This window comes from Nomia melanderi, chromosome 8 (assembly GCF_051020985.1).
Source record: "Nomia melanderi isolate GNS246 chromosome 8, iyNomMela1, whole genome shotgun sequence".
NCBI lineage: Eukaryota > Metazoa > Arthropoda > Insecta > Hymenoptera > Halictidae > Nomia > Nomia melanderi.
The window spans coordinates 9,982,833-10,009,960 of NC_135006.1; the positions used below are offsets into that span (position 1 = coordinate 9,982,833).

At 30.9% G+C, this 27,128-nt stretch overlaps 5 protein-coding genes across 11 annotated transcripts; 2 read left to right on the forward strand and 3 right to left on the reverse strand.

The window, feature by feature from the left end:
• Positions 1-1,317: 1,317 nt before the first annotated feature.
• On the reverse strand, positions 1,318-14,923 carry LOC116427572 (arylsulfatase B). Of its 3 annotated transcripts, none has more exons than XM_031978077.2 (8): positions 14,827-14,923; positions 10,791-10,950; positions 9,306-9,532; positions 7,015-7,255; positions 6,087-6,244; positions 4,512-4,803; positions 3,657-3,964; positions 1,318-2,448 (listed from the first exon to the last, which is right to left on the reverse strand). In XM_031978077.2, exons 3-8 carry the CDS (start codon positions 9,528-9,530, stop codon positions 2,212-2,214), a joined length of 1,461 nt encoding a protein of 486 aa, XP_031833937.1. In that variant the 5' UTR covers positions 9,531-9,532; positions 10,791-10,950; positions 14,827-14,923; the 3' UTR covers positions 1,318-2,211. The 3 variants fall into 3 exon arrangements, with proteins under 3 accessions (XP_031833937.1, XP_031833936.1, XP_031833938.1); XM_031978076.2 differs by lacking the exon at positions 14,827-14,923 and adding an exon at positions 13,495-13,835; XM_031978078.2 differs by lacking the exon at positions 14,827-14,923 and adding an exon at positions 13,425-13,441.
• A 1,506-nt stretch (positions 14,924-16,429) lies between these two features.
• Idi (Isopentenyl-diphosphate delta isomerase) lies at positions 16,430-17,733 on the reverse strand. Of its 2 annotated transcripts, XM_076370195.1 has the most exons (3): positions 17,716-17,733; positions 17,156-17,637; positions 16,430-17,056 (listed from the first exon to the last, which is right to left on the reverse strand). In XM_076370195.1, the coding sequence occupies exons 2-3, from the start codon at positions 17,432-17,434 to the stop codon at positions 16,598-16,600; spliced, it is 738 nt and encodes a 245-aa protein (XP_076226310.1). In that variant the 5' UTR covers positions 17,435-17,637; positions 17,716-17,733; the 3' UTR covers positions 16,430-16,597. The 2 variants fall into 2 exon arrangements, with proteins under 2 accessions (XP_076226310.1, XP_031833943.1); XM_031978083.2 differs by lacking the exon at positions 17,716-17,733 and having other exon boundaries at positions 17,156-17,693.
• On the forward strand, positions 17,727-21,466 carry PpD3 (protein phosphatase D3). 3 transcript variants are annotated; one of them, XM_031978080.2, is made up of 8 exons: positions 17,727-17,895; positions 18,892-19,281; positions 19,368-19,654; positions 19,754-19,859; positions 19,929-20,071; positions 20,143-20,450; positions 20,538-20,619; positions 20,686-21,466. In XM_031978080.2, exons 2-8 carry the CDS (start codon positions 19,089-19,091, stop codon positions 20,743-20,745), a joined length of 1,179 nt encoding a protein of 392 aa, XP_031833940.1. In that variant the 5' UTR covers positions 17,727-17,895; positions 18,892-19,088; the 3' UTR covers positions 20,746-21,466. The 3 variants fall into 3 exon arrangements, with proteins under 3 accessions (XP_031833940.1, XP_031833939.1, XP_031833942.1); XM_031978079.2 differs by lacking the exon at positions 17,727-17,895 and adding an exon at positions 18,116-18,401; XM_031978082.2 differs by lacking the exon at positions 17,727-17,895 and adding an exon at positions 18,462-18,610.
• On the reverse strand, positions 21,389-22,544 carry LOC116427497 (cancer-related nucleoside-triphosphatase homolog). The gene is made up of 4 exons (XM_031977914.2): positions 22,475-22,544; positions 22,013-22,184; positions 21,834-21,942; positions 21,389-21,758 (listed from the first exon to the last, which is right to left on the reverse strand). Exons 1-4 carry the CDS (start codon positions 22,527-22,529, stop codon positions 21,504-21,506), a joined length of 591 nt encoding a protein of 196 aa, XP_031833774.1. The 5' UTR covers positions 22,530-22,544; the 3' UTR covers positions 21,389-21,503.
• Positions 22,488-26,862, forward strand: LOC116427495 (DDB1- and CUL4-associated factor 5). 2 transcript variants are annotated; one of them, XM_031977911.2, is made up of 8 exons: positions 22,488-22,800; positions 23,110-23,393; positions 23,642-23,822; positions 23,894-24,163; positions 24,238-24,464; positions 24,553-24,767; positions 24,844-25,120; positions 25,204-26,862. In XM_031977911.2, coding segments are annotated over exons 1-8 (2,439 nt in total). In that variant the 5' UTR covers positions 22,488-22,798; the 3' UTR covers positions 26,187-26,862. The 2 variants fall into 2 exon arrangements, with proteins under 2 accessions (XP_031833771.1, XP_031833772.1); XM_031977912.2 differs by having other exon boundaries at positions 22,488-23,393.
• The last annotated feature ends 266 nt before the right edge of the window (positions 26,863-27,128 follow it).

The following is a 27,128-nucleotide window of genomic DNA, read 5'->3' on the forward strand; positions in this document are numbered from 1 at the left end:
GTATTTGATTAATATTTATTTGACAATAATGTATTTACTTAATAATTATTATTCCTGATAAATTATTTATTTATTATAATAATTCATATCATTTTTCGTTCAAAATTGTATCGTTTCACTGTTCTTAGGTTGCAAAGTCAAAGGTTTTTAAGTAGTTTTAATCTATTCGTCACAAATTATTGCACTATCTTTAGAAGTATGAGCATGATAGTCTGTAAAATGCTATTTGGAATATATGTCAGAAAGGAATGAAGTATTTATTGGAGTGTTTACATTTCTTTATATATGAACAATTAACAATGCAATGATTTCTGATTCCATAATATTTTTGATTTACCGAATATACTGAGTTGATGCAATTTTATGCTAAATTCTAGTAATACTTATGTCTGATTTTATTTATCTCTTCAGATATAATACCGCATATTTTATATAAAGTACTCTGTTTGAAGGGAGACATTATTCGGTGCAAATAGACTTTCGTACATAAAAATATAGAAATTATTTTGAAATTAATTTATACATTTACATACATAAAATATTAATTTATGATTTTCTGAGATACATTGTTTAATTCGATTTAATAAACACGACCATATTATAAATAAAGACATGTAGGATGCCACTAAAAACAAGTTAAATTGATTTTGTATCTTTTCCACAATTGCATGTACAAAAAGAATTATTTACATTATCAATGTTATCAAACATTGCATCAAATAAAAATATTTACGAAAATCATTTTTTCAATTAAATTAATAAAATGAATATAATTGACGTTGGGTAATTTTGATGGTTAACTTAGATAGTACTTTGTGAAAAATAAAATAAAAAAAAAAGCAAGGTTTCGAAAATGTATTATGAATCATTTAACGTAATTTCTAAATCATCTACTTCAGTAAAAAGTTATTTCAATATAATAAATAATTTCTTTCGTACAGTTCCGTGTTCAAATGCAACGATTTGGGTATACCGATGTTTTGCTAATTGCTGTGTTTGCTGATTATGTAGGATAACTTTTATTGCAGAAGCGATAAGTGGAAGATGTTATATTGGTAAGAACTGATATCTATCTATGCAATTTAATTAGTGTTATCATTGCCAACTTTTTCATTAACGGCAATGTCAATATTTATATAAGATAATGATTGCTATGCTATATCTTCAAAATGTGTGCAGATTGCTTATGAAAATTAAATTCCCTTAAATCAAAAATTCTGATTTCAGTCAAACTTCGTAACATTGTAGAACATGTTGAATTGTATCGGCTATATTTTTATGGAGAACAGTAAGGACATAGAGATTAATTAATTAAAGTTTTTGTGTGTTCTCATTTATTTAGATTTAACGACCTGGTTATAACTGTCTTTTCTATACTTATATTTCCGTATAGCAAAACTCAAAGTACCTTGATTATAGTAGGTACCGAGCGAATTATCTAAATCGAAATCTACGAATATCTTCGAAACCTTTGATGATTATGAACAATTTTTCAAATAAGAATTGAAAATTCTTACGCGAAGAAAACATAATTCGATGAAATTAGTTATTTTTAAGGGGATGTGCGCATTTAGTTTTTAAATGTCATTTCCCATACACCGTACACGATTTTCGCGCATGAAAAAAAAACGTTTATTCTAAAACCACGTGAACTGTATACATAATAACATTAAAAAAGTTACTTTACAGTAAACATGTTCAAATTTGGTTCGCTCACTATTACAGAGAATATTCTAGTACATCTCCGACAGTTTGGATATATTGTTCTGATGATTCTTATTGGCATATTTTATTCAGGTATTACATTTTGATTGTACTAACTTATTTAAATTTTTACAATAGAGTCATTCAGAGAAACTTATTTGAACCTTTGATCTAGAAAAAATTTCATAATAATTTTGTACTTTGAAACTACGTACAGAAAGATGCGAAAGAAAATATTAATAAAAACATACAGATCGAAGTGATCGAAATATCATCATTTCAAAACGTCTTTAAGAGCGAGAAGAATCTAACTTACATAATCACATTTCTGATTATTTAATCTCTGAATTGCATGTGTAATGCGAGTATAAAATTCAAACTATTTGTTTGTTCTATAAATATATATGTAACATTGTTAAATTTCTCCTAAAATAAATAAATTCTCGATGTCTCTGTGATCTAAGGTTACATTTACAACGCTTTACTACGAAGATAAAAGTAACGCGTTCAAACGAAATTATTCAACAATATCGAAATAAAAATGAAGAACAGATGGACACAACAGACTAAATTTCCAAGCATCGCTGCGGCGCTTGGTACGTATACGTTAACTCCAGACATCATCCATGGTTCCCACGTGTTGTTCCTTCTTCTAGGATCGGCCAATGTGTCGACAGGTAATTTGGTTTGCCTTACTAAAATGCGGCCGTATCTTTCTAGGTAAAGGTCCAAGTCTCGCGCAATCTATAAATAGATCATTTGCACAATCATGTTATTACTTGTAAAAAACCGAAACTTTTTGCTATCTCTAGAAACATAAGTTGCGGACTAAAGTTTCCGAACGATATCGTTTTTCTTGTTTCATACAATTTAATATATTCTGTTCGAAGTTACTAAATAGCTTTAATAATTGTAATACTTTTAATAATTTAAACAGTTTTAATAAACAGTTCAGACGGGTCTGTGTTGATAATTAAATTCTATATTACTGTAAATGATTACATAACGATATACATTAAATTCCATCGATTGCAAAACATTAATCAACTGTACAAGATGTCTCGCCTAAATAGGTACATCTACATATCTCTGTTGATTTTAAGAATTAAAAGAATTAAGAAAAGAATAAATGAAGAATTTATTATTTTAAAAAAAGTATTTCGAAGGAAGCGCTGCAGACTTTGAACAAACGCTCAGAGAAATGCTATTATTCGAACACTTCTGAGTCGCAATAAAGCGACCTGGTTTGCCAGCTGTTACCTTGCGTTCAAACGAAGCATAAATTTTTTTTCAAATTTTGTTCAAATATGTATCCACTTCAATTAAAACATCTACTAGGTCAGACTTAAAATAGCTCAGACAGTAATGAGAAAAGCAAACACATAAATATACAAGATATCTCGAGAACGGCGCCAATGCAATGAAATTAAGTCATTATTAATAATATTACGTCACGAGGTATTTCTTCTCCAGTTGTAAAGGAATTAAAAAAGATCGTGTAAGTGATCCTTTTATAGGAGTGAATAATGAACAGATATAAATGTTTTATCCTTCAAATATTTCTGCTTACTGACACGATATCATAAAGCAAAGGGTTAAACGTAGAAATCATCGCAAATTTAATTACTGTAGAATAATTACCGGTTTGCTTTCCTTAATTTATAAATCGATAAAAATAATTCACACAGGAACTACCGCGTCAAAGAGGTTAATTTCGATTTTATTGTTTTGCGATTATTTATAAATAAATCCAATAAAATAAATCGTTTCACTTGAATACTATAATGAACATCCGAAGAAACTGAAAATAATCTATTGTTACAATTTTTATAAGAATTACATACTAATTACATGAAATGCTCAATAGCTCTAGTGTAAAATGCTCGGAAATGTTTAAGCAGTTGCGGTAGCACTTGATAAATTAGTAATTGCTGAATGCTAATGGTACTTACTCTGGGGTAACCCGCGGCAATGTTTCTTGTTTCGCATGGATCATTTATTATATCGAATAAACATTCTGTAACATTACAAGTGGTAAACCCGTGCCTACGAATATACGTCATATTTGGACGACAATAGAGCGTTGCCGCGTCTTCTCGTAACTGCAGCAAAGTACTTGGTTGTGTCACTGGACCTCCTAAATGATAGGTGATACCCTGAGATACTGCACTGTTCATTACTTGCTCCGAATACGGCACAACATCTCTCATTCTGCCGGAATCGCCATAATATCCATCGTAATTGCCATTTTGGATAGAACCTTGGGAACAAGAAATGCCATTGTGTAAGTGGAAGAATAATCACTTCAAAACATATCAAACAATACAATTTAATGTTAAATTCCACGACCAAAAAATCAATTATTAATTACTAAATAACATACACGAATATCATCCAATAAATATATATTTTCCTGTTCTTTTGAAAAGTTATGTCCTAACTTTTAACACATAGAATATGGAGATCAAATATGATTTACCTCATTCAATGTACAATACCAATGTGATCTTTCAAGTAGTTTATTGAGCTTATGATTTTAACTGATTATTTTTTATTGATAGAATATTGTTTCATTCGTTGGGATAGTAGGTTTATAAAATGGTCTACCGTGTCGATTTTATGATTCTCAGTTTCTGTAACATCAATAAGCGAGACAAAGCATATTTTACTGTAACGCGTTTTTATTTTAAACCACAAGTAATTGAATAATTACAAATTCGTCGTCAATGAACAGATTTCGCAGTCATAAATAGCCATTTCGTCGAATATTTTGATAACACTCGATCGTTCTATATTTTAATATTTACCTCGCAGCAATTTGAACCGACTGTATATTGCTCCCTCGGTTTTGAAAACTTCGTCGATATTTAGTAACAGGATCTCCCTGCCAGTCCCGCGTCCTTCGCTAAGGACTTGCCATTGATTGACACCATCGATCACGCCTAGATCTTTCAAGTCTCCACCAGCTGCCGCATAAAGAGTTGGCAGCCAATCTGTTATGTGTATCAAATTATGCACAACCCGTGCTGATTTCCGTAGCCTCGGTGACCATAATGCTGCGACACCTCTCACGCCTCCTTCGTACAAAGTATATTTTGTCTGCAATGAAAACAAACAAAAAGGTACTTATAAAACTCTGAAAGTTGTAAGTATACCATTTCTAATAAAAACGGAACGAATAGTAAAACAATAGCTTGCGTGTATACGTATAAGTTTTAAAAATAAGTCAACACATTGCGTACCAGCTAATTATCAGAATGCTGACGTTTCTGGCCGGCGATTTTCAACGACATCAACTTATATCAGTGGTTTCCAAACTGTATGTTACTACGTACCCCTTTAAAAAAAAATCTAATCTTGATTCTTTATCTGTTAGACTACTTTATTTCATAAAATAATGCACACGCATTTTTGAATGGTAAAAAAATGTATTCATGCAAAAAATTCGGAAAACGTGATTGATAGAATAATCACTTTTCCCGCCTCCTTCTACAGTAGTCTGTGCCTCTCAGTTTGGAAATCGCTGACCTATATCATTATATGTAAAAGCTACTCAAATACATCTATTTTATAAAAAATATAAAAGCTACGTAAATAATTTTTTCTAATGGAAATTCAAATTATGCCAAACAGATAGAGGAATCTATTTCATATTTTTCATTGAGAGTACGGATTTTTTCAATATAACGAATTTATTATTCATTATATTTTAAGCTTTCAGTTGCGAACAGAATCAAGTTGATTGAACAGTGTTGAAATTTTAATATTTAAAGAAATTCTTTTTAGAAATGGATATCCAGGTTTGTAAATACAATATTTCATAGACTGCATACAGGGTATTTAAAAAGCGTTGTCATATTCATATGGCAAATACAGCATACATACTAAGTAGAAAAGAATTTTAGTTAGCAGAAATCGGATGTTTAAGCAGTTCCAAGGCATAAACGTTTTATATGTTAACACGTTTGCATAATACTGCAAATTTGTTATTTTCGCATGAAACATACAAGCATTTAAAGACGTGCCACCAACATCAAATAATCGGAATATAAAACTTTAAATTATTTGTCAAGCTCTATCATACTACAATACAAATTTTTCATAAGTGCATCGATGCAGTTGCAGATGCACTTTTCTTAAAAATGAAACTCTACGGTTTTGTTTGCATACATTTTTTCAAAGAAACTAATTTGTTTAAAAGAAGCTTATATTGTTTAAGGATATCAAAGAATGACAGCCAGTAAATTTTATAACAAATTTGCAAACACTTTCGTCAATCATTGTATTCAAACATTTCGTTTCATTTAGTCAATTCATGCTGTTATAAAATTGAATTAGGTACGTTAGTATGTAGCTTCGCATAATTATAACGATAATCTCACTCCTCTCAAAGGATAGTTTGAACCCCAGTTTCTATCGTGGCCAATGGACGCAGCCCCATTGTCAGTGAGAAACAGGATCAAAGAGTCCCTGAGCATTCCTTTCTCTCCTAATGCGTGAAAAATCCTTCCAACCGAATCGTCCAACTGCGACACCATTTCTAATTACAATAAAATATTGTAACAGTTTATATTATGGTTGAAACTACGATATATCACATGTAAGATACACATTACAGGAATCTTAAATACAATATTCATAGAGGATGATGGTATCGAGTCCAAGAAAATTTAAAGGATAATTTTTCATGACAAACAAACTTTTTCTTTTGGTTATTTATAACAAATTATTAACATTCAAAAATCTTGTAAACTTTGAAAATTATATTCTTACGTAATAACTTCAGAAAAAGAATTACTTTTCAAAAGACAATCCTTTCGCACTAAAACTACGGAATAGTTAAATTAACTTTTTGGAATTCCTCTATAGAACCTTCAACAGTGCATGTATTGAGACTTTGATTGATTTGCAATTCAATATTCGTGTTTCTAAATCGATTTCTTTAATAATCCTCGTAGAAACTGGGTTATTTTGACCCATCTAGTAATTTTAGTGTTAACACGTTGAGCGCGGAGCCAATTTTCTTCTGATTTTCGTTCAGAAAATTATAACTTCATTAAAATTACAACACTTATTGTTTAACCTTGACACTGGCGGTGTCGCCCAAACGATAAGTTCGCTGTCAGTCCCTAGGAACTGACGTCGCGTTCAACGTGTTAAACAACTTCACCCTTCGCTTAGGTACAATTCTTTCGGACGGCATTAAACGGGTTAAACATCGAATCCCAAAGTTACGATTACGACGGACATTCGACCTTAAACGGTTAAAATAGATAAAATACGACTTGCACGTTTTGCGTATATACATACTGGCATATGTCCGTCGGTTTGGTTCACGAATATGAGTGAATTGCTTGTCGTTGTACAGATCCACGGGTTCTTCTAGCGGGGCGTGAACTGCGAGATGCGATATATGAAGATAAAGTGGTCTGGGATTCTCGTGTTTCTCGATAATCCTAATCGCTTCTTCGGTGAAGAAGTCTGTAGCATATTCGCGGTCAATTCCGTGAGCAGGATCGTCTCCACGATGCATATCGAAGCCAGCCATGTTCTGAAAAAATCAAATACACATTGAATCCCTGATAAAAAAATTAGGTCTACCATTGATATAACCTATTTTATTATAACTATAAAATGGCAAAATCAATATTGTTTATTTATATGTTATGCAGCATACAATAAAGTATGCATGTCTTCAATGTATCTACAGTCCCCGATAAAAAAATGAGGCCTACCGTTAATGCTATCTTTGCGAAGATCAGCAATGAATCAGCAGTCTGATTTCTCGTCTAGTCGTTTTCTAATATTAATTTCTTATAACTCAGGTTTAACTTCTTTACACTAAAGAGGTGCCTCTCAGTCGCCAATTGATTTGACACAGCAAAATTGTAAAGTTTAATACTTAATATTAAACTCTGTATAACGCACCGATATGCGAGATATTGAATTAGCTTTGTTCCTCAATCTATGTGCCATTTCTCGTTACGTTGGTTGCAAAAAATGTCTGTATCTTATTAGAAAATGTTGAGTATTTCTAGTGAAACATTTCCGGAGTACAAAGGGTTAACACTACGAAGGAAGAATTATTATTAAATTACCTCTTGAACTTTTAATACCATGATTAGCGTGAAAAGTGTGACGTACAAATTATAGTGGATCTGATTTTTCGATCAGGAACTGTAAAACGACACGGATTCACTAAGAAACATTTAAAAAAAATTCCTTTTGTTCGACTTCTTTAGTTCTGAACTGTTATTCTTTTTGTGAATATTGTTTATACATTTATACAGTCAGTTTCATTGCGTTTATATTTTGTTATTTATTGTATCTTAATATTTTTTAATGGCTAGTTGACATCGCGAGGTGGTTAGGATAAAACCATGATGCTAGGGGGGTCGCCAGAATCTAATGTTACGGAGAGAACGATGTAGGTCAGAGTCATTTTCACACTTAACAGTTTTAATCTCATTTCGGCTCTTTAACTGTTTCAAGAGGCTTCACAGAAGCAGAGATTATAATGGCTTTCTACTCTTGTTTAGGGCAATGCAGTTGCGTAAGAAAGGGATTAGGTTATAAAAGAAAAAAGGTAATACGGAATGCAGTCTTAAACAGGGGAAGTACGTGAAATTTTCTACAGGTTTCACATACATCGACATTCTTTTAAAACCTACGTACTTTCCTGATAAATGTTATATAGACCCTAAAAATATTTAATCTTCTTCACTGAAATCAGAGTATCTGCCATAAAGAAACAACGAAAAAAGAACTATATAAATATTCATCAATACTTGTATAATAATAAAGGCCATATTCCAAATTTTCCTTTAAATTCATTCTTTTATAAGAAAAAAATTGTGAAAAGTTCATGTAACGTTTATACACTTGAGGTGGTCTAATCCCTTAATTCTCAAAAAACAATATTATTTCACATCATTTTATTATTTATGAATTTCTTGAAATGAATTTTCGAACGTACTTTTATGAAAGACATTGACACTTTTATTATTAGATTTAACATAAATAACCAAGACTATATACTAGCATTAGCCTCTAAAAGCTTGAAAGCTAAATGAAACCTTTGAAAATTGGGTCAAAATAGATCCAATCAGAGTAGTCTGAAGGTTAGTTGAATTCATTCATATTTAATTCGCTGTCGTTCTGAAAATTTGATAATACATTATCTTCCATAGAATAACTGTCATCTTTCACACATTTTACATTTTACGTTCGGAAGTATCAGCGATTAGTCAAACAATTGAAATGATAATCGTAGAACAATATGTGCTCTGCAAATTAACCTTTTCACTGCGCTAATAGATTACAAGCTTTTATTCTAAATGTGTCATAAACCCATTGGAAATTAAAAATTTATATTTTTAATATTTTGTCTTTTAATTTAAATTTCACTAGATAAACTATTGGCGGTTTATAGTATTACATAATCTTATTGTTAATGACAGGACCCATCGTTAAAAATATAATAGTAACAAGTTCAATGTCCTTACTGCTTCTAATTACTTTTTACAGTTTTCGACACATAATTAGAAGGCAAAGATAAGAAATTAATAAATCTCAAAAAGTATTTAAACCATTCATCTTACCTGATTAGAATAACTGTAATTGTAATAAGTAATGTAGCTATTGTAAAAACCAAGAAAAGAATCGAAGCCCCTGTGTGGTGGTGTGTACTGGGGTGTATGAAACCCCAAGTGCCATTTTCCAATTAACTTTGTAGTGTACCCTAATCCTCGTAAATATTCTGGTAAAATTTTTATGTTCAGTGGCAGACCACGTGGTTCACCGCCTTGAATTCCAGTTCCCTGCATGCCTGTATAACCAAGAATTTGTATTTGTATAGATTCGAAACGAATTTAAGTACAACTTTTCACAGCATATAGTACTAATTTTAATATTGAATAGGTATAGAGAAATTATTATACTAGTCATTAATTAACTGAAAGATTACTCTACGGATAAATATATGACATCGATGTATGTATGTGGGCGGCATTAATCACGAAACAAGCATAATTAAAAGAAAAAGACAACAATCATATATTAAATACAAAAGTCAAGTTTCAGTAATATTACTGTGTACATGGATTTAAAAAAATTAATAGTCATAGCTTATCAAAAAGGTACACTATCGAAACGGTGAATATTTTAATAAAAATTTTCTGCAAAATTATATGTCATGTTACAAATGGATATCAAATTTTTGTTATATTTATATCGATACTAGCGCTGAAATATGTGATAAAAAATATTTCGGATCATAGAGGATTAACTATATAATTGCTTTAATACTAGGTTTACGGAATACGTCAATTTGATGGGTATCGAATATTATAAACATTATTTGGTACATGTTTACGTCGATTTTGATTGACGTAAATACATGAATATGTATTCTAATTGTTTATTGTTAATCCTGCGATTCTTAAGATCAGAATGAGGGACTGTTACGTCCGACTTACTCATCTCGAATCATAAACTAATCAACAGCGAAGCGACTTACGATAATCCCGTCGTAATTACAGACCAGGTGCGCGAGCACTCCGAAATTTTGCTAATTTTTATAATGGTCATCATAAAACATTTGGACACCACGTGCGACGCAGCGACAAACTGTAACCGTAAAAACCCGTAACCGCAAAGACCGAACAAATAATTATAAATCACGACGATGACGAAACGAACCTAGACTTTTGACAATTCCTCCACCCAAAAATGCACCTGACCAATCCTAAAAAAAACCAAGTTTACGTCTCACACACCTCTCGAAAGACAGAACTCCACTAACGCGCAACTTTGTACGAAAGCCCTAAAAAATCCGCGATGTTACAATAAAGTGCTTTTTTACACAGGCATCTGGCCGTATGTTATTCTCCGATCGAGACAAGAACCCAACCATTTTCACGGAAACCCTTCCGTGTGTTACGACAACGTAACAGGGACCATCAGGTTTTCTAGGAACAGTAAAACAAATTGTACAATAAATGTCCGTAAACCTAGCGTTAAGAATACGTGTGCAGTTGCAACGTCTTTTTTAAAACTTCAGATCGTCTGCCTTTTATCGCACCTACCAATGCGTATTGGGTATTGTCCAGTAAAATACGCAGCCCTAGAAGGTGTACTGGATGGTAATACGTAATGTCGATTCAGTATAACTCCATTATATCCGAGAGCATCAATATTGGGGGTTGGTATCTGATTCGAGCCATGAAAACCAACATCATTCCAACCCTACAACATACCACAAAAGGGGAAATGCTTGTTGTCGCTTCGTTAAAATTAATAGAGAAAAGCAGCCAAATATGGAATAGCATTTTAGTTTTCAAATGTCATTTATACAAAATTAATCGTACTAAATAAATGATTATATTAAAATTTCAGTAATGTCATATGCTCACGCTTCACTGAACAATAGTCTCATATTTCCAACGTTATAAATAACTATTGATATTGAATCAATATTTAAAAATCATAAATATTGCTTAACATGGAATAGATACTACCCGAATATAAAACACTGATATTAACACACTCGAGACCAGAAACGTAGTTCTACGTCATTTTACATTTTATTAGAAGAATGTTGATCACTTAACCCTACGTTATTTCAGAATTTGTAGTTAAACATTTGCAACATAATCTGATCATATATGTTTCATACTCATACACATTTGATATGTACACTCAGTACCTGCTTCATTTCAATCACGCACCCCACGAAAACTAATTGACCTATTGAATACCTATCTATTACACACTAAATACAATTTCATTGGGTGTGCATGTTTCGACTTTCAAGAAGTTAAAATTGTAACATTCTACTTTAAAGAAAAAAGCAAAACAAAACATTTATATTCAACAATAAAGAAAATAAACAAATGATCGTGGTAAAAAGAGATATAAAAGCTATTTTCGAGTACAGACTAAAATTCTTTTATTATGACAGTAGCAATCGTTTGACTGACGGGTCACAACGTGTGCGGTGTCACAGTGAGTCATTGAGGTAGATCACTGACTACTGACAAATATAACAGGTGTTATATTTATAGAAATAGCAAAATTCCATAGTAGAACACTATTCTATATTTGGTCACCTTTCTCTGAAATTCATCTTGACGTGCAAAGGTATACGAAAAGTGCTCTATTCCCTACATTACACCGTGCATGCATGTACGTACGAAATAATAAGGCATTATGTAATAAAATGTAACGACATAATGTAGTAAGTGATACGACGGTATAGAGAAGAGGGAGATTTTTGTTTTGCAGTTACGATGACTCACAGGCACTAGCATCCTTGTTAATCGCGGGGGCGTAGATAATTTTCGAGCTACGATAATTGTCTTAACTGAAGGCAATTTTAATTCAAAACGCTTCCATACTACAGATTAATTATTGCAAATTAAGCAAAGTAGGCAGGCAAAAGTAATATTAGGGCGACCGTAACATTCACACGTAACGTTTACATCGTTTTTATATAAAATTAAACAAATACTGAGTGTGCCAGGATGTATAGTGTTTACATAGAAAAAGTATAATTAAAAAATTAACATATAACGTTTGTATAAAATACATTAGGATTAATTCTACTACAACAATGAAATTTATAGTGCATATAAGTATTTGCACTAAGTAAAGGCGTATGTATTTTAGTAAGACAAATGATTGATCGTCAAACTGCACAACCTTTAAGCAGTAAATTTAAGCACATTGACAGCCATGATCGTTGTCGATGACCGAAACTATACAATTTTCTCAAAATTATTCGAACAAAACGAGCACCATTTAATTAAAATTGTATAGTAATGTAAAGTTACTAAGTGAATTAATAATTATTGTAGTTTTAAATATAATAAAGATAATCATGGAAAAAATATACAAGAATGGTATGCATACGTCGTTATACTTGCAAAAAAATGTGCTCCTAGAAATATAGTTCTCCTTCAACCATTTTCATTGTTTTCCGGTAATATTTTTCTTTATCTAATTACAATTAAAAATGAAATACGACTTGTTTTAGTTGCAAGACTGATTCTGTATAATTCTTTGTTTTTCGATAACTGACAACAAAAAACATATTTGGAAGCTTGCATGTAAAGATATCATTTAACGAAATTCTATAGTTAGAGCAAACAAAAATCCATTTATTTTATAATTCACTAAGCCAGTTCGTAAAAGTTCAGTTAAGTATCATTCTCTACGGCCTTTTTGTATTATACGCTATACAGTTGTATCTACATAAAATTCAGGTTAATATAGCATATAACCGAGTAAAAATAAACCAATAAACAATCGTTTTCACTTTAACCAAGATGTTATTTTTTAAGAGAAAGCATCGAATCTTTTCAGAGTTAAAATTATCATCACTAAATCAATAATATTCAGAAAACGTTTCAATTCTCGCAATTTCAAAACTACATTTCACGAAGACATTTATTCAATGTTTTTGCCGCTCACATAAATTACTTATTTTAGTTATTTATATTGGAAAACAAAAAAACAATATACTAATACATTTAAGTAAAATTAGAAATTATAAAGAAAATTTGTATTGATTACTATTAAAAACACTTATATGAAACGTAACAAAATATTCATAATGAATAAGTGTTTAATTACGATGCATATCATTTGAAATATATATCTTTATTCGATCATACAGCAACAGTTATAGTTCGGAACTCTCAGTGCCATTAAAAACTTACTTTTTAACATTGAAATTTATTACGCAAGTGAAATTAGCATTTTCTTATCATAAGTACGTTACAGTCATACCAAATCGTCAGCCATAAACACAATAATGTGCGGCGCTTTTTCGTAGAGGCCAACGCCGCTGTCGATACGCGTTAGGAGCAATGAAAATGTACTGATCCAAACCAAGGAAAACCTGTGCATTTTTCACAGAAAGGTCGAAAGTGCACACCGACAATTTGAATGCGAAAAGAACACGGAGGAAAAAGAGATATTCAGTGGCAGGGAACACTTCCCGTTTATCACTTTCGAGCACAATTCACGAAGAAGAACCGTTAGAACATTATGCACGATGTTTATCGGAGAGCTCCTGCGGGATACAGAAGAATGAGGAACAGAAATAAACACGTTTATATAGTCCACCCACGAAGAAACATGTCATGAATGGACTACATGAAAGGGAAGGGAAAATACGCTAATAATTACGACAATAAAGGAGGAACGTGTTTCAACTGGGTTGTTTCTCATATTACGTGCCATCTTCCGTACTTATGTAATTGCTCATCTGCGTACTAACCATATCATGTCATGTGATTTTTATCCTGTGCCTTCAGGTTTCGTTAAATTAACCATTGTTTATTAACCATTGTAAAAATCAAATATTAATAAGAGAATGATTATTACAAAATTTGGTCAGCGGGTATTTAATGGCACGTCAACTGGGAGTAGGTGTTTTTAGCTTAACTACTACCCCAGACATAAAGAAAGGGACCAGCGTAAGGATACGAAACTATTAGTGAGAAATACCAAATTTTTTTGAATGTAAGACGGATGGATACAAACATAAAAGCCACAGTATCCTGAAATAGGTCTATTTTAAGGTAATTCGTTTTCCTTTATTGTGTAATAAAAGATATACAATAGGACGAACGAGATGTTACTTGGAAAAGAATATGGAACAGATCGAAGTTTTAGGCAAAAGTAAATGTTAAATTGGAACTTCGTTTGGAGAATAGTTAATGATCTGTCAATTTCGATCCTAATTGTTGCGTACGGCGAAGAATAAATAATTATATTTATTAACTAAAGAAATACATTCATATACAATATAAATTGCTCGATTAGTATCCCGCACTCCCAGAAATATTGCACTGAATATTTAGGGATATGAAAAAGTCAAATAATAGAAGAAAAAGTTACATTCGTGAGAAAGATTAAATAACTATGTACAACTTTTTAATAAATCACTGAAGTTCTTGTTCTTGTTTATAAATACAGAGCTGATGTATAGAGTTTTCTCTTTTTAAGTGAAGGTGGTAATGAAATACACATAGCAAATGAAATGTTATAAGTAGAGAAATGAAAATCGAACTGGCACCTAATAGTCCGTCACTGCTTAAATTCTAATATGTTTACCTGCTGTTACATGTATTCTCGTTATTGGCCGAACAGTCACGTCTAAAAATTGTTAAACGTGGAACGCGAAGTTAAGTATCCTTCTAACCGACTTATCATCCCTGCATTTACATAATACAAATTATACACATTTTATTTATATTAATAAATACGTTACTATGCCATATACTTCAAACATAAAACCTAAACAACCAATGAACTAAAGAACATTATCTGGCATACAACTATAATAAATAAAATAATATAAAATATTTATATTTAATATATAATAAATTGATATTTATATATATTTATTATACAACAAATTGTGGAATTTACGTTTTCTTTTCGTAAAATTGGGTTACTCAGGCATCCAGCAAGACACTCAAAAGTAGGGATTGAAAAAATTCCGAAAATAACTGTTTAATATTGTTATACATTGGTTCTGGTTGAAACAATTACGATGAACTGAAACTGATATCGTAACTATTTTCAATCGCAGTTCAAAAGTAATAAAAAAATTTGTTCGCTTTCGCCAGTCGGATTATGTATTGTGTATTTCTTATTTTTTTTTTAATTTATCGATTATGTATTTACATCGTTTATTTGTTAAAATTAATTTATATGTTGAAAAGCAGCGTTCACGTTATATGATATTACAGTTTCGCCAATGCTATCCTAAAACTTTTTGTAATTCTTCTAATTACCTCTCATGCATCTTATCAAAATATTATTAGTTTTGGATGGAATATGAATTTTAATGTTGCATTGAAGCTGTTAATCGATTATTTTACTTTTGTTTTGTTTGAATTTTTCACTTTTATTTAATAACATAATTCTGTATATGGTAAAGAGTACTGATTAGAGATCTTTAACATCTCGCAATAACATTTAGAATTTATGTCTAGTCTTATTTAGTAAGCAGTTTTCTGTATTATGTCTATGTAGGTAAATTATGAAACAATTATTTTTTTGCATATATTGCATTATATAATTACACATATAAATGTTATACATTATAAATGTATAAAAAGTATATTATTACAATATAAACATTTTCTAGTTTTTTATAATTATTCTTTGTATAACAAAATATACATACATACATAAATAATTTCAAAGTAAGTATTCACAATAATTATGAGAATTATATTACATTTTTTTATACATACTAAATGTAGATTAGCACAGATTAGTTTATTTTTTCATTGTATTACAATGAATTTGTATACCTTAATATACCTTATTTTAAAGAACTGGCCAAATTTAAGAATCTTTGTACTTTAATTTTCCTATTATACATTTAAGTGCATTAATATCTTAACATGAAAATTCCAAGTTAATAACTTTGAAGCATTGCGCATGTATTTTTGAGATATTTATATCTTATCTGTATTTGTAAACACAAGGAAGATTAATTTACAGTATTGAAACAATGATCACTCATCAACGCATGAAATGTTGTAAAAATAACATTTTTAGTTTCAATTTAAAAAATATGTCATTAATGTACTTATTACACTATATATGGTGTTGCTGTTTTCTAATATATATCATAAATAAAGAAATTCTTGCTTAATTTTGGAATAAAATACGGAATAAGGATATGAAGTTACATAAAACATTCAATAGACAAATATAATAATTTTATATAATTACCTCATTGTGTACACAAAAATATCAGTTTGTTAATAAACTTTTATTTTACTCAACAACAGCTTTTAATATAAATATATCATAGAAAATGTATGATTAAACTTCCTCAAAACCCATGAATCTTCATTAAAGAGTTTTATGTAAATCTTAAAATAGTATCATTCTCTTTCAGTTTGTCTAATCCACGTAAATTATCCCACCAAAAGAATAATTTATTTTTAAGAACTAATTCGAACCAAGGTGTCAGTGGTGAATCTGCATTGTTTAAAAACTCTTTCATTTTGGATTTTGATACCCAATGAAGTTCAGAAACTTCATCAAGATTTGGATTTAATGTTATATTACTTTTTTGGAGAAATAATATATAATCTATTTCATGTTCTCCCCATTCCCCACTTGGTGCAAAATAATGAATCCTTGTTAAATATAAGAAATCCGATGGTGCAATTTCCGATGCAGGAATTCCTAATTCATAACCAAGTCTTCGTATAGCAGCTCTACGAATTCCTAATGCATCACGTTCTTCAGTTTCATTTGGAATTTCTGCCAGCGGATGACTACAGCATGTATTCGTGTAATAGTTTGGAAACGTAATCTGTAATGAAGTAAATTATCATTCTTGAACATGTGTTCATTAATTGTTACTAATGCAAACTTAATCGATAAAATTTCATCTATATATAACTATTTTTACCTTAGTTGCGGATCGTTTCTGAAGTAACAGTTCCTCTTTGTCATTAAAAAGAAAAACACTAAATGCCCTATGAAGCGGAATTTGTCCTTTAGAGTCAACAGTATGACAGTCCCTCTTTGAAGATTCACCAATTACTTTATCCCACTCATCAACAAGAATGCAACGTTCATTTAAAGCTGCTTCTTGCAAAGGTGCTACTTGAGCAGTAGCAAGTTTCCTTGATGTAGACATTAGCTTTTGTGCAACTAAACACAGTTCTTTGAAGATTTTGTTTATCATACTAGCATATGCTATCTAGAACTAATTTTCACTGTTGCAGGTGTTCTACCTTTTATAACGTTTATTTTTTAACGTATGTAAATATAGGTTAACTAAATCATTGACCTTATACAAATTCGACAGATAAGTAAGATTCATAAAAGTCTAAAATTTATATTAATATTAATATATATTAATATATTCTTCGGACAGAACACTTTCTCCTGAAAAAAATATGGTCACACACTGTTAACGTACACATCACTTGTGGCTTGACATTAATGAAACCGTCTCTTAAATACCTAACGTTTTTCCATATAATTACACATTACTGAATGTACCGTGGATGCTGTCAAACAAGATCAACCAACAGTTATATAATTTGATCACTATAGTGTCGAATAACAATAGTCACAATTATCGAATTTTTTTAGTAAATTGAATAATAATAACTTCAGAAGTATTTACAAAGATAATAAAAGGTAAAGATGAAAATTTGGAACTATCTGAATATATAATTTCATATTATTTTCATAGCGCCTATTAAATTGAGTACTATCAATAATACGATGAAAATGATAAAATGATGTTGTATTATAAATAAAAAATTTCTTCAAACATTAAACGTAATAAAAAATTTTGTTAGATGTGCATAGATATTGATATGCATCATTTGAATCGTAATGATCGATAGTTCTCGCTACTTTTCGTCTTCGATCGATCGAATCGCTTTATAGGATAGTTCAGTAGGTTTCAAGACACTCACTGTGTCTGGAATAAAGCCGTTATATAAAAAAAATTATTCTTTCTTTAATGTGTTATTTATTATCTACGTTTCGGTATAATTTAAGTCATTTTACATCAAGTTGTTAAGTTTTTCGTAAGAAACGCAAAATGAGTGAAAACACAGAAATTACTGGAGTAACATCACCTGAAGATGCAGCCAAAGCGGAAAAAGTTAAAGAAGAAGCGAATGAATACTTTAAAAGTGTGTTTACTCGACGTTATTTCAAATTTGGCATTATAATTTATTTTATACTCTATTATGCGCTTACGGAAAAATCGTGGCCATTAGTAGATTAATATGATTTAGTCACGTGCATGTTTAAAACTAACCCAACTTTTAGAACGTAAATGATCATTAAATTACCAAACGAAATACCATCGTTGTAAATTCGCAGTAACAGATTTAGAACGGTGGGATTATTTGTACTGATTTTTTAATATAAATTTATTTTAAACGGTTGTTTCAATTTTTGAAATTGTGTTTTAGAAATATGACATAAATTTTTATGTGACATATCTTATTTTCTATGTCATTAATTTTGTTTACGTATTTTATATCATGTATACGTAATATAACTTTTTAGTAGCTAAGTGAATTACATCTAATGTTTGAAATGTTTGGTTACTATAGTAAATATTTAATATAGACAAATGATCCCTGTCTACAATTATTTCATTTTATTATTTTTTAGATCAAGATTATAACAAAGCCATAGAATTATATAGTAAAGCGATAGAATTAAATCCTTCAGTGGCAGTATATTATGGAAATAGAAGTTTTGCATATTTAAGGACAGAATGTTTTGGATATGCGCTCACAGATGCATCGAAAGCTATTGATTTAGATCAAAATTATGTAAAAGGATATTATCGTAGAGCTGCAGCTCATATGTCACTTGGCAAGTTCAAACTAGCTCTTAAGGACTATAACACTGTTACGAAAGCTAGACCAAATGATAAAGATGCAATGCTTAAATATACAGAATGTTGTAAAATATTGAAAAAATTAGCCTTCGAAAAAGCAATTTCTGTGGAAGAGAATAAGAAGAATATAGCTGATACGATTAATTTGAAGGCTATGGGTATGTTCGATTATTACAATTTATTTAATTTATTTAATTTACATGTATTCCAAAAATATATTTTAATCATTTCTGTACCTTTACAGCCATTGAAGATGAATATACGGGGCCTAAACTTGAAGATGGGAAAGTTACATTACAATTTATGCAAGACTTGTTAGAATGGTACAAGAAACAAAACAAATTACATCGTAAATATGCTTATAAGATTCTTTTAGATGTAAAAGCATGGTTCATGGCACAGCCAACGTTAGTTGATATTACAATTCCCGACGATTGTAAATTTACTATATGTGGAGATATACATGGACAGTACTATGATTTACTCAATATATTCCAGTTAAATGGATTACCTTCAGAAACTAATCCATATGTATCCTTTATTATCAATGAGTGTATCATAGTTGTTGTTACCTCTGGAATACATTACTTGTTACTTTGCTACAAAACTTGTTTCTTAACAGTTATATAGTTATTCAATGGAGATTTTGTAGATAGAGGCTCGTTTTCTGTAGAATGTATATTTACTTTGTTTGGATTTAAGTTGTTGTACCCAAATCACTTTTTTATGTCTAGAGGTATGTAAGTGTTGCCTTATCTCTTTCGTTAAGGAGTATTATTCATTTATTATAAGATCGAATATTTAGGTAATCACGAATCTGCCACCATGAATCAAATGTACGGATTTGATGGAGAAGTCAAAACAAAATATTCTGCTCAAATGGCAGAGTTATTTACAGAGGTTTATAATTGGTTACCACTTGCGCATTGTCTTAATAACAGAGTACTTGTAAGTTTATACTATTACATATATTAATAGGAACGTTAATAGGTGGGTGTAAATTTAAAATTATTTTATAGGTAATGCATGGTGGTCTGTTTTCAAGGGACGATGTTAAATTAGAAGAAATTCGACAAATTAATAGAAATAGACAACCACCCGATGAAGGATTAATGTGCGAATTATTATGGTCTGATCCACAACCTCAACCTGGAAGAGCACCTAGTAAGAGAGGAGTTGGTGTTCAGTTTGGACCTGACGTTACACAGAATTTCTTGGCTTTGAACAATCTTGATTATATTGTAAGGAGCCATGAAGTTAAAAATGATGGATATGAAGTAGATCATGATGGGAAATGTATCACTGTGTTCTCTGCTCCAAATTATTGGTGTGTTATATGTGTATTTTGTTACATATTATTTTTTTAATAATAACGTATTGCATTCCAAATTTTAATTTGACTTATTTCTTTTAGTGACACTATGGGTAATCAGGGTGCCTTTATTACACTCAATGGCAAAGACATGAAACCTCATTTCACATCGTATGAAGCAGTGGTATGTTACATTTAATAGACCATTTTAATATTTTTTCGTATTAACTACGTGAACATATTTTTACAGCCTCATCCAAATGTAAGGCCAATGGTATATGCTAATTCCTTACTAAAATTCATGTTGTAGTGGAACACCTAGGTACTGTTAATAAATAAATACGAAATGATAAATGAATTAGTAGACCAATCAAAGTGTGCGTAATATATTTGATACTGAAATGGAGAAGATGGGAAATTCTTAGTCTTCTCCGAAACAATAAATGCTGTATTCTTTTTAGGAACAAGAAAATTTTCTGTACGATAATAAATGCAATGAAGGCATAATATTGAGGGATACAAAAATGATAACAGTTTGCTTGCTTTGATAACTGACAAACAAATGTATCAAATCTTTTTTATAAGGACAATGTCTTATTAGTTGTTTGTGTTAAATTATAATGAAATAATGCAAAAAAAACGTTTCTATTTTGTACCCTCAATTAAACCTTATTGTTCATTAAAGATATTAATGTTCACGCACAAACAGAGTAAATGATCTCAAAGATTTCGGCAAATTAAACTATATTCTAATATGGTGCTGAACATATAATGAACACACCTATTATGATTTTAATTTATTCTTTAATGAATAATGATGCTTTCTACAAAACAGTGATTATTATAAAAGATATTTAACACATATGCGAGTTAGCATGACTATGTAGTACAATTTTCCAGCCAGTCACTATTATCACAATATTTGTGATACATACTTTTTTACACACCTAACGTGATTGGAAGGATTTCTTTGATCTAACATTTTGTTTTTTTTTTGTTAATAATAAACAATGTTTATAACGTATTTAAAATACATATTGTTTTCCTTGGAACAATGAAAATTGTACCTTATGAAAGAAAATGAAATATTTCTTCTACTAAGCTATCACGATTCTGATGATTCACAGTTATAATTTTAGATTTCTTATCAGCTTGAAAATGTTTAAATAACGATGAATATTTTTGTGGTACTCGATGCATTTCAGGTATTGTTGCGATCACAAAAGAATCGTTTGTAGTTTCAGAAAATACTTTCAGTACTTTCTCATGAAATTTTTGACTAAATAATTCCATTTTGCCAATTTCATCTATAATTAATATGTCCTAAAAACATAATAAAAATCAGTAATTTGAATATAAAGTAAGTATACAAATAGTATTTGAAAATATTTCACTTACTGCATTGGAGTCAAAGATTGGTAATACCGCCGCTTCAAAATCATTAAGAAATACATGGTACTTTTTTCCCACCTTATGTTTAGTATGTTGTGATTGATTTAGAATATTTCTGTTTACAATAATATTGCTTTAAGTAAAAATTAAATCAAACTTTTCTATAATTTTAAAATAATACTAACTCAGCTCTTGCTAATGTTGATTTTTTCTCAGAACGGTTTACAAGTACGACATCAAAACCGATTCTGTTACCACTTTTATTCCGCACTTCCTCCGTATAAAATCCGTCAACTTTATATGCTCGCTCTTTTAGCATAGAATTTATTTTTTTGCATATTGTAGTTTTCCCTATACCTATACCATGTTTTCATTAAAATTAATATAAATAAACCTTTCTTATTTACAATAAATATAATTTAAGCATCAATGTAGCGTTAAAGATTTTTAATAATTTATTTATACCGCTTAAATAATTGTATACTAATGTTATTTTAATATTCTATTTATTAAGAAAATACGTAAATTATATAATACGCTTCAATGTATAATTTATTATAAATATGAATTTTTTAAATATTCTGAAGATGAAATTTAAGTGACCCTTAGAACTTCTTGTATTTACTTTTTAAAAGTCGCGGACTCACCAGGAGGACCGGTCAGAAGTACACGCGAGATACGCAACGTGGCGCCGGTATCCATGCTCGTTGTTTTTTTCAACGTCGACCAGAGATTGTGAATGACAGTTGAACGTAACTTGAAAATAATAAACCATTAGAACATTCAAATATGAGATTGTGATTTCATGCGATTGTGAAACAGAGTGTAAAATGTATGTAAGAAAACCACCAGTACCGGGTCGAACGAGAAAGATCTGTAGAATTATCGCGACGTGGAGCCGCTGAATAGTGATCAGCTGATCGTGCTCGAGTAAGACAATCCGCTCGAGTGGGTACAAAACCCTTGTGTATATGTAGGTATTTCATACTTTGCCTGCGTTGGCAGTGCGTTCGTGCGTGATACGCGCCTCGTGCGAGATTCATGTTTGTGTGGGTTCGTGAGATGTATAATCGCGACACGTCTGTCACAGAATAAATATAAGATCGACCACAACGAAACTTATAATAGCCGCAACATCTAATAGTCTTGCGAGCTTGATTGCGCCACAAATTCCCCTATTTGTTAAGTTTTTCCGGTTTCTCGATCAAACGGTGTGAGATATCTCTAGAGTTTTGATTTGCACGAAGGATCCTACCCAAACAAGAGAATACGGGCGTTTCAGGATACATGGAAGAAAGGGACGAAAGGTGAAGACACGACGGTTTTATCCGTTTTTGCGTTCAGAAGTATCTACTACTCGCAAAGAAGAAATGGCTCGTCCTTCCGCCTGTAATCCACTTTCGTACCTTATTACGCGACAAATCGACAATAAAGTCGATCACTGCAAACGTCTTGTTAACGCAAGATTCAATACCTCCGAAAATCTATTCAGAAAGGATCTATTGTCTCATTATGGATGTGTTAATGCTATCGAATTTTCCAATCAAGGCGATCTTCTTGTCTCCGGTAAGAAATTAAGATGATATTTATTGCATCTTAGTTTGTACATTATTACGTTACCGTCGATTTTTAAAGTTGGAGCTCGACGGAAAACTAAAACCAAGTTTACTGTTTTGTACAACTTTTTATCATTTAAATTCTTTTGTAGAAGAAATTTTTTTTTAATGTATTTGTGGTTTAGTGTGTATTAGATTAATTATTATATTGAAAATCTGTTGTATAAGATAAAGTTAGTTTATGGGCTAATTTAACAGGTGGTGATGACAGGAGAGTTTTATTGTGGAAAGTGGAGCAAGCGATACATGGTGTAGGTAAACCTGCAGTCATGAAAGCTCAACATGTCAGCAACATTTTTTGCCTTGGTTACGACAGCAGCAAAACCAAAATATTTTCTGCAGGAAATGACGATCAAGTTATTGTTCATGATTTACGAACGTACGAATACTTCGAATTTAGAACATTTTTATATAATAATGAACAATCGAATAATTGTTCATATTTTATAGGGGTGATGTGCTAAATTTCTTTTTACACGAGAAGCCTGTGTATGGTTTGTCAGTTCATCCACATAACGACAATGTATTTGCTAGTGCTTGCGACGACGGAAGAGTTCTAATTTATGATATAAGAGGTTCTAGTGCTATGGAAATGTTTTGCCTAGCAAATTACAAAACTGCTTTTCACTCTGTCATGTTTAATCCTGTGGAGCCCAAAGTGCTCGCTACTGCCAATGCCAAAGAAGGTGTTAGCTTATGGGACGTACGAAAACTTTTAGAGTAAGTAATCAATACAAATTTATTTATTACCGTTTACTTAAATGATAATAAATTAATTTGATTTATATTTATAGACCTGTGTTGCGTTATGGAAACAAGAGCTCAGCACAGAGTTGCATGAATGTTAGGTTTAATGCAGCTGGTAATAGATTATTAGCTTTGAGAAGGAGGTTACCCCCTGTACTCTATGCAATAGATTCTCCTACTCATTTATGTCAATTCGATCATCCTGGATATTATAATAGCTGTACAATGAAATCATGTTGTTTCGCTGGAGATAATGACGAATATGTTCTTTCTGGTAAATAATAATTTTGTAAAGGTATATAAGCAGTTTTAACATATCATCAATACATATATATATGTATAAATAATTTTGCTTATTCTAGGTTCTGATGACTTCAATTTATACATGTGGAAAATTCCTCCCGACGATGTCAAATGGGTGGAATCTGCGCATATGGTATTACGTGGTCATAAATCCATTGTTAATCAAGTACGATACAATCAAGCTAGTTGTATTTTTGCTTCCTCTGGAGTTGAAAAAATTATTAAAATTTGGAGCCCATTTTCTCTTGAACATGATTGTTTAGGTGGATTAAAGGTAAAGAGAAATAAATATTTTTATCATAAATCTTGCATTGTCGATTTATATCTCATTTTATGTATTGCTATTTTAGAAAGATGATGGACCTCAAGAAAGACAACGTAAAGTATTTACACATAATGAATACATTGGATTAGTATTACGTAGTGGTCAATTCATGACACACGATTACAGTCATCAATCAACTAGAGAAGATCCAAGAATGATGGCATTCTTCGATTCTTTAGTTCAGCGTGAAATTGAGGGTTGGTGTTCTGATTCTATGGCATCAGGATTAGAAACACCTAATAGTAGTGACTCTGATAACAGTTCTATAAATGGACAAATTTCTAATTTAACCGATACTGATGGTATATGATCTTTTTAAGATAAAATTGTACTAAATTAACTGGAAAAAATCATATGTATTATATAAAATAATATACCTTTGTAGATTCTACATCTTATAATCGTCAATTAATGTTAAGTATTTTGGAAATTACAATTGGAAGAACTCCCAGAGGTGGAGTAGCTCCTGATTTAGAGTCACCAAATCGTATAACACGACTTATAGCAAATCGCAGAGAAGAACTGATGAGACTTGCCGCTATGGATTGTGGCGCACCATTAAACAATACTTCTACTATAGCTCCAGGTTTATCTACTTCAGACTCCACAAGTGATGGAGAAAATGCACAAACGAAGCATAGATCAAAATCAAAATCAAAAGTAAAAGGCATAAAAAGAAAACATGATAAAATTTCTGGACGAAGAAGTAGAGCTAGAAGAAAGTGTGCTGTGTTACACATTAACAGTGACTCCGATAGTGATGAACAACCAGTTGATACAATGCAACCTAGTACCAGTTCTGGTGTAATTTCTAGAAGATCACGATTTGTTGCAAATACAATCGAAAGTGATACAAAACATTCAAGTTATAGCTGTAGCAGTTCAGAAGATAGTGATAGTTGTAGTAAACAAAAACATTCGAAAACTGATTCTGACGCTTCTACAACAATACACAGAAGAAAACATGGAAAATGTAAAAGTAACTCGAGAAACGATGTTAATAAAAGCAAAAGCAAACGACAACAGATTGATTATGATACAGAGGAAGAAAAATCGGACTGGAAAATTTATTTAAATGGTGTTGACTCGACAAAAATTCAAGAAGATGGTCCATCGACGCCTGTGAACAAGTCATGCAAAGTTCCTTCAACTCCCGACAGTGGTATTACATCAGGAGTATCTACAGTTGAAAAAAATGGTGAACAAGCACAAAATGAGCAAAACGATGCAGAAAGTTCTGATTACAAACAGAAATTGAAAAGTTTAGAGTGTTTTAGGAAGAAAGTGGATGTAGCGAGGCGAAGCTACCATAATCGATCTGCGCCTTTACCACAAACCATTTCAACTACAACTGATTCTTCCGATTAAAATCCTATTACCTTCAGACTTTTAATCCCTTTCCCTTTGTACATAATGAATCTGTGATTCCTTAAAGTATATTTTTATAATACTAAGTTTGATCACACACGTATATGGTCGTTTTTTTTTCTATTTTCTTCTATTTTTTATTATCTTTCTGTTATCTTCGTAAAGATCCGTATCATACAGAAAGATTCTTGTTAACATATGTATTCTATTGGAATCTCTTACAATACAAAACACCTTTATAATTGTTTTATTAGAATCTCTCATGGTACAAGACTGTTTCAGAGTAACAATATCTTAAAGCTTCGGTAATAATGTGTTTTCACCATGATCGATAGCCGTAATTACAATTTAATCGCAAATCAAATATGTTGTAATTGGTACAGAAAGTTATAAATTTTGTAATATTTCATCTCTCAAATTACTAACGACCGACATCATAATTATTTACACTAGCTCGGTTTCTTACTGCAAAATTAACATATTTCTATATGACCATTAAATCATATGTAATCGAAACTACCACACCGCCGAGAATTATATATAAAGTAACGTTACATTAGCTATTACAATGCGACTCAGCTAATGTGTGTTGTTGACATGGTTTGTAAGTGTGATGGAAAATAATAAAACAATAAATTAATATACTTTTTCTTATATGTTTAGCTTTGAAAGCAAATTAAGAATATTGCATTATTTAATCCTGCATTTATATTTCTCTATTAACTTATATAATAAATAAAGGAGAGAATTGCTTAAATTATGTATTATTTTATTATTATGGTTTTAACTGCAGTAATATTACGAGACATTTATATTGAATAATGCTTATTCATTCTTGTGGTTTCTAGATAGGTAGATACATCTTCCTGTGAATATGACTCATTCTACTCTTTCAAAAATTTAAGAACCAGTATACATAACACTCCCTGCTGAGTAGTTTCA

Bases quoted from the DNA above. Each gene is read 5' to 3' on its own strand.
- LOC116427497 (XM_031977914.2), bottom strand. From the start codon at position 22,529: ATGGATACCGGCGCCACGTTGCGTATCTCGCGTGTACTTCTGACCGGT. The intron at 22,185-22,474 runs GTGAGTCCGCGA...AACATGGTATAG, and splicing joins ACTTCTGACCGGTCCTCCTG to GTATAGGGAAAACTACAATA. The intron at 21,759-21,833 runs GTAAGTGAAATA...TTATGTTTTTAG, and splicing joins CAATCTTTGACTCCAATGCA to GACATATTAATTATAGATGA.
- LOC116427495 (XM_031977911.2), top strand. The intron at 24,164-24,237 runs GTAAGTAATCAA...TTATATTTATAG, and splicing joins GACGTACGAAAACTTTTAGA to ACCTGTGTTGCGTTATGGAA. The intron at 24,465-24,552 runs GTAAATAATAAT...TGCTTATTCTAG, and splicing joins TGACGAATATGTTCTTTCTG to GTTCTGATGACTTCAATTTA.
- PpD3 (XM_031978079.2), top strand. From the start codon at position 18,308: ATGAGTGAAAACACAGAAATTACTGGAGTAACATCACCTGAAGATGCA. The intron at 18,402-18,891 runs GTGTGTTTACTC...ATTATTTTTTAG, and splicing joins AGCGAATGAATACTTTAAAA to ATCAAGATTATAACAAAGCC. The intron at 20,620-20,685 runs GTATGTTACATT...ATATTTTTACAG, and splicing joins TCACATCGTATGAAGCAGTG to CCTCATCCAAATGTAAGGCC.
- LOC116427572 (XM_031978076.2), bottom strand. From the start codon at position 13,614: ATGCACAGGTTTTCCTTGGTTTGGATCAGTACATTTTCATTGCTCCTA. The intron at 7,256-9,305 runs GTAAGATGAATG...TGATTTTTTCAG, and splicing joins ATTACAGTTATTCTAATCAG to AACATGGCTGGCTTCGATAT. The intron at 4,804-6,086 runs GTGAGATTATCG...TTTTCATTGCAG, and splicing joins CAAACTATCCTTTGAGAGGA to ACAAAATATACTTTGTACGA.
- Idi (XM_076370195.1), bottom strand. From the start codon at position 17,434: ATGATAAACAAAATCTTCAAAGAACTGTGTTTAGTTGCACAAAAGCTA. The intron at 17,057-17,155 runs GTAAAAATAGTT...ACTTCATTACAG, and splicing joins AGAAACGATCCGCAACTAAG to ATTACGTTTCCAAACTATTA.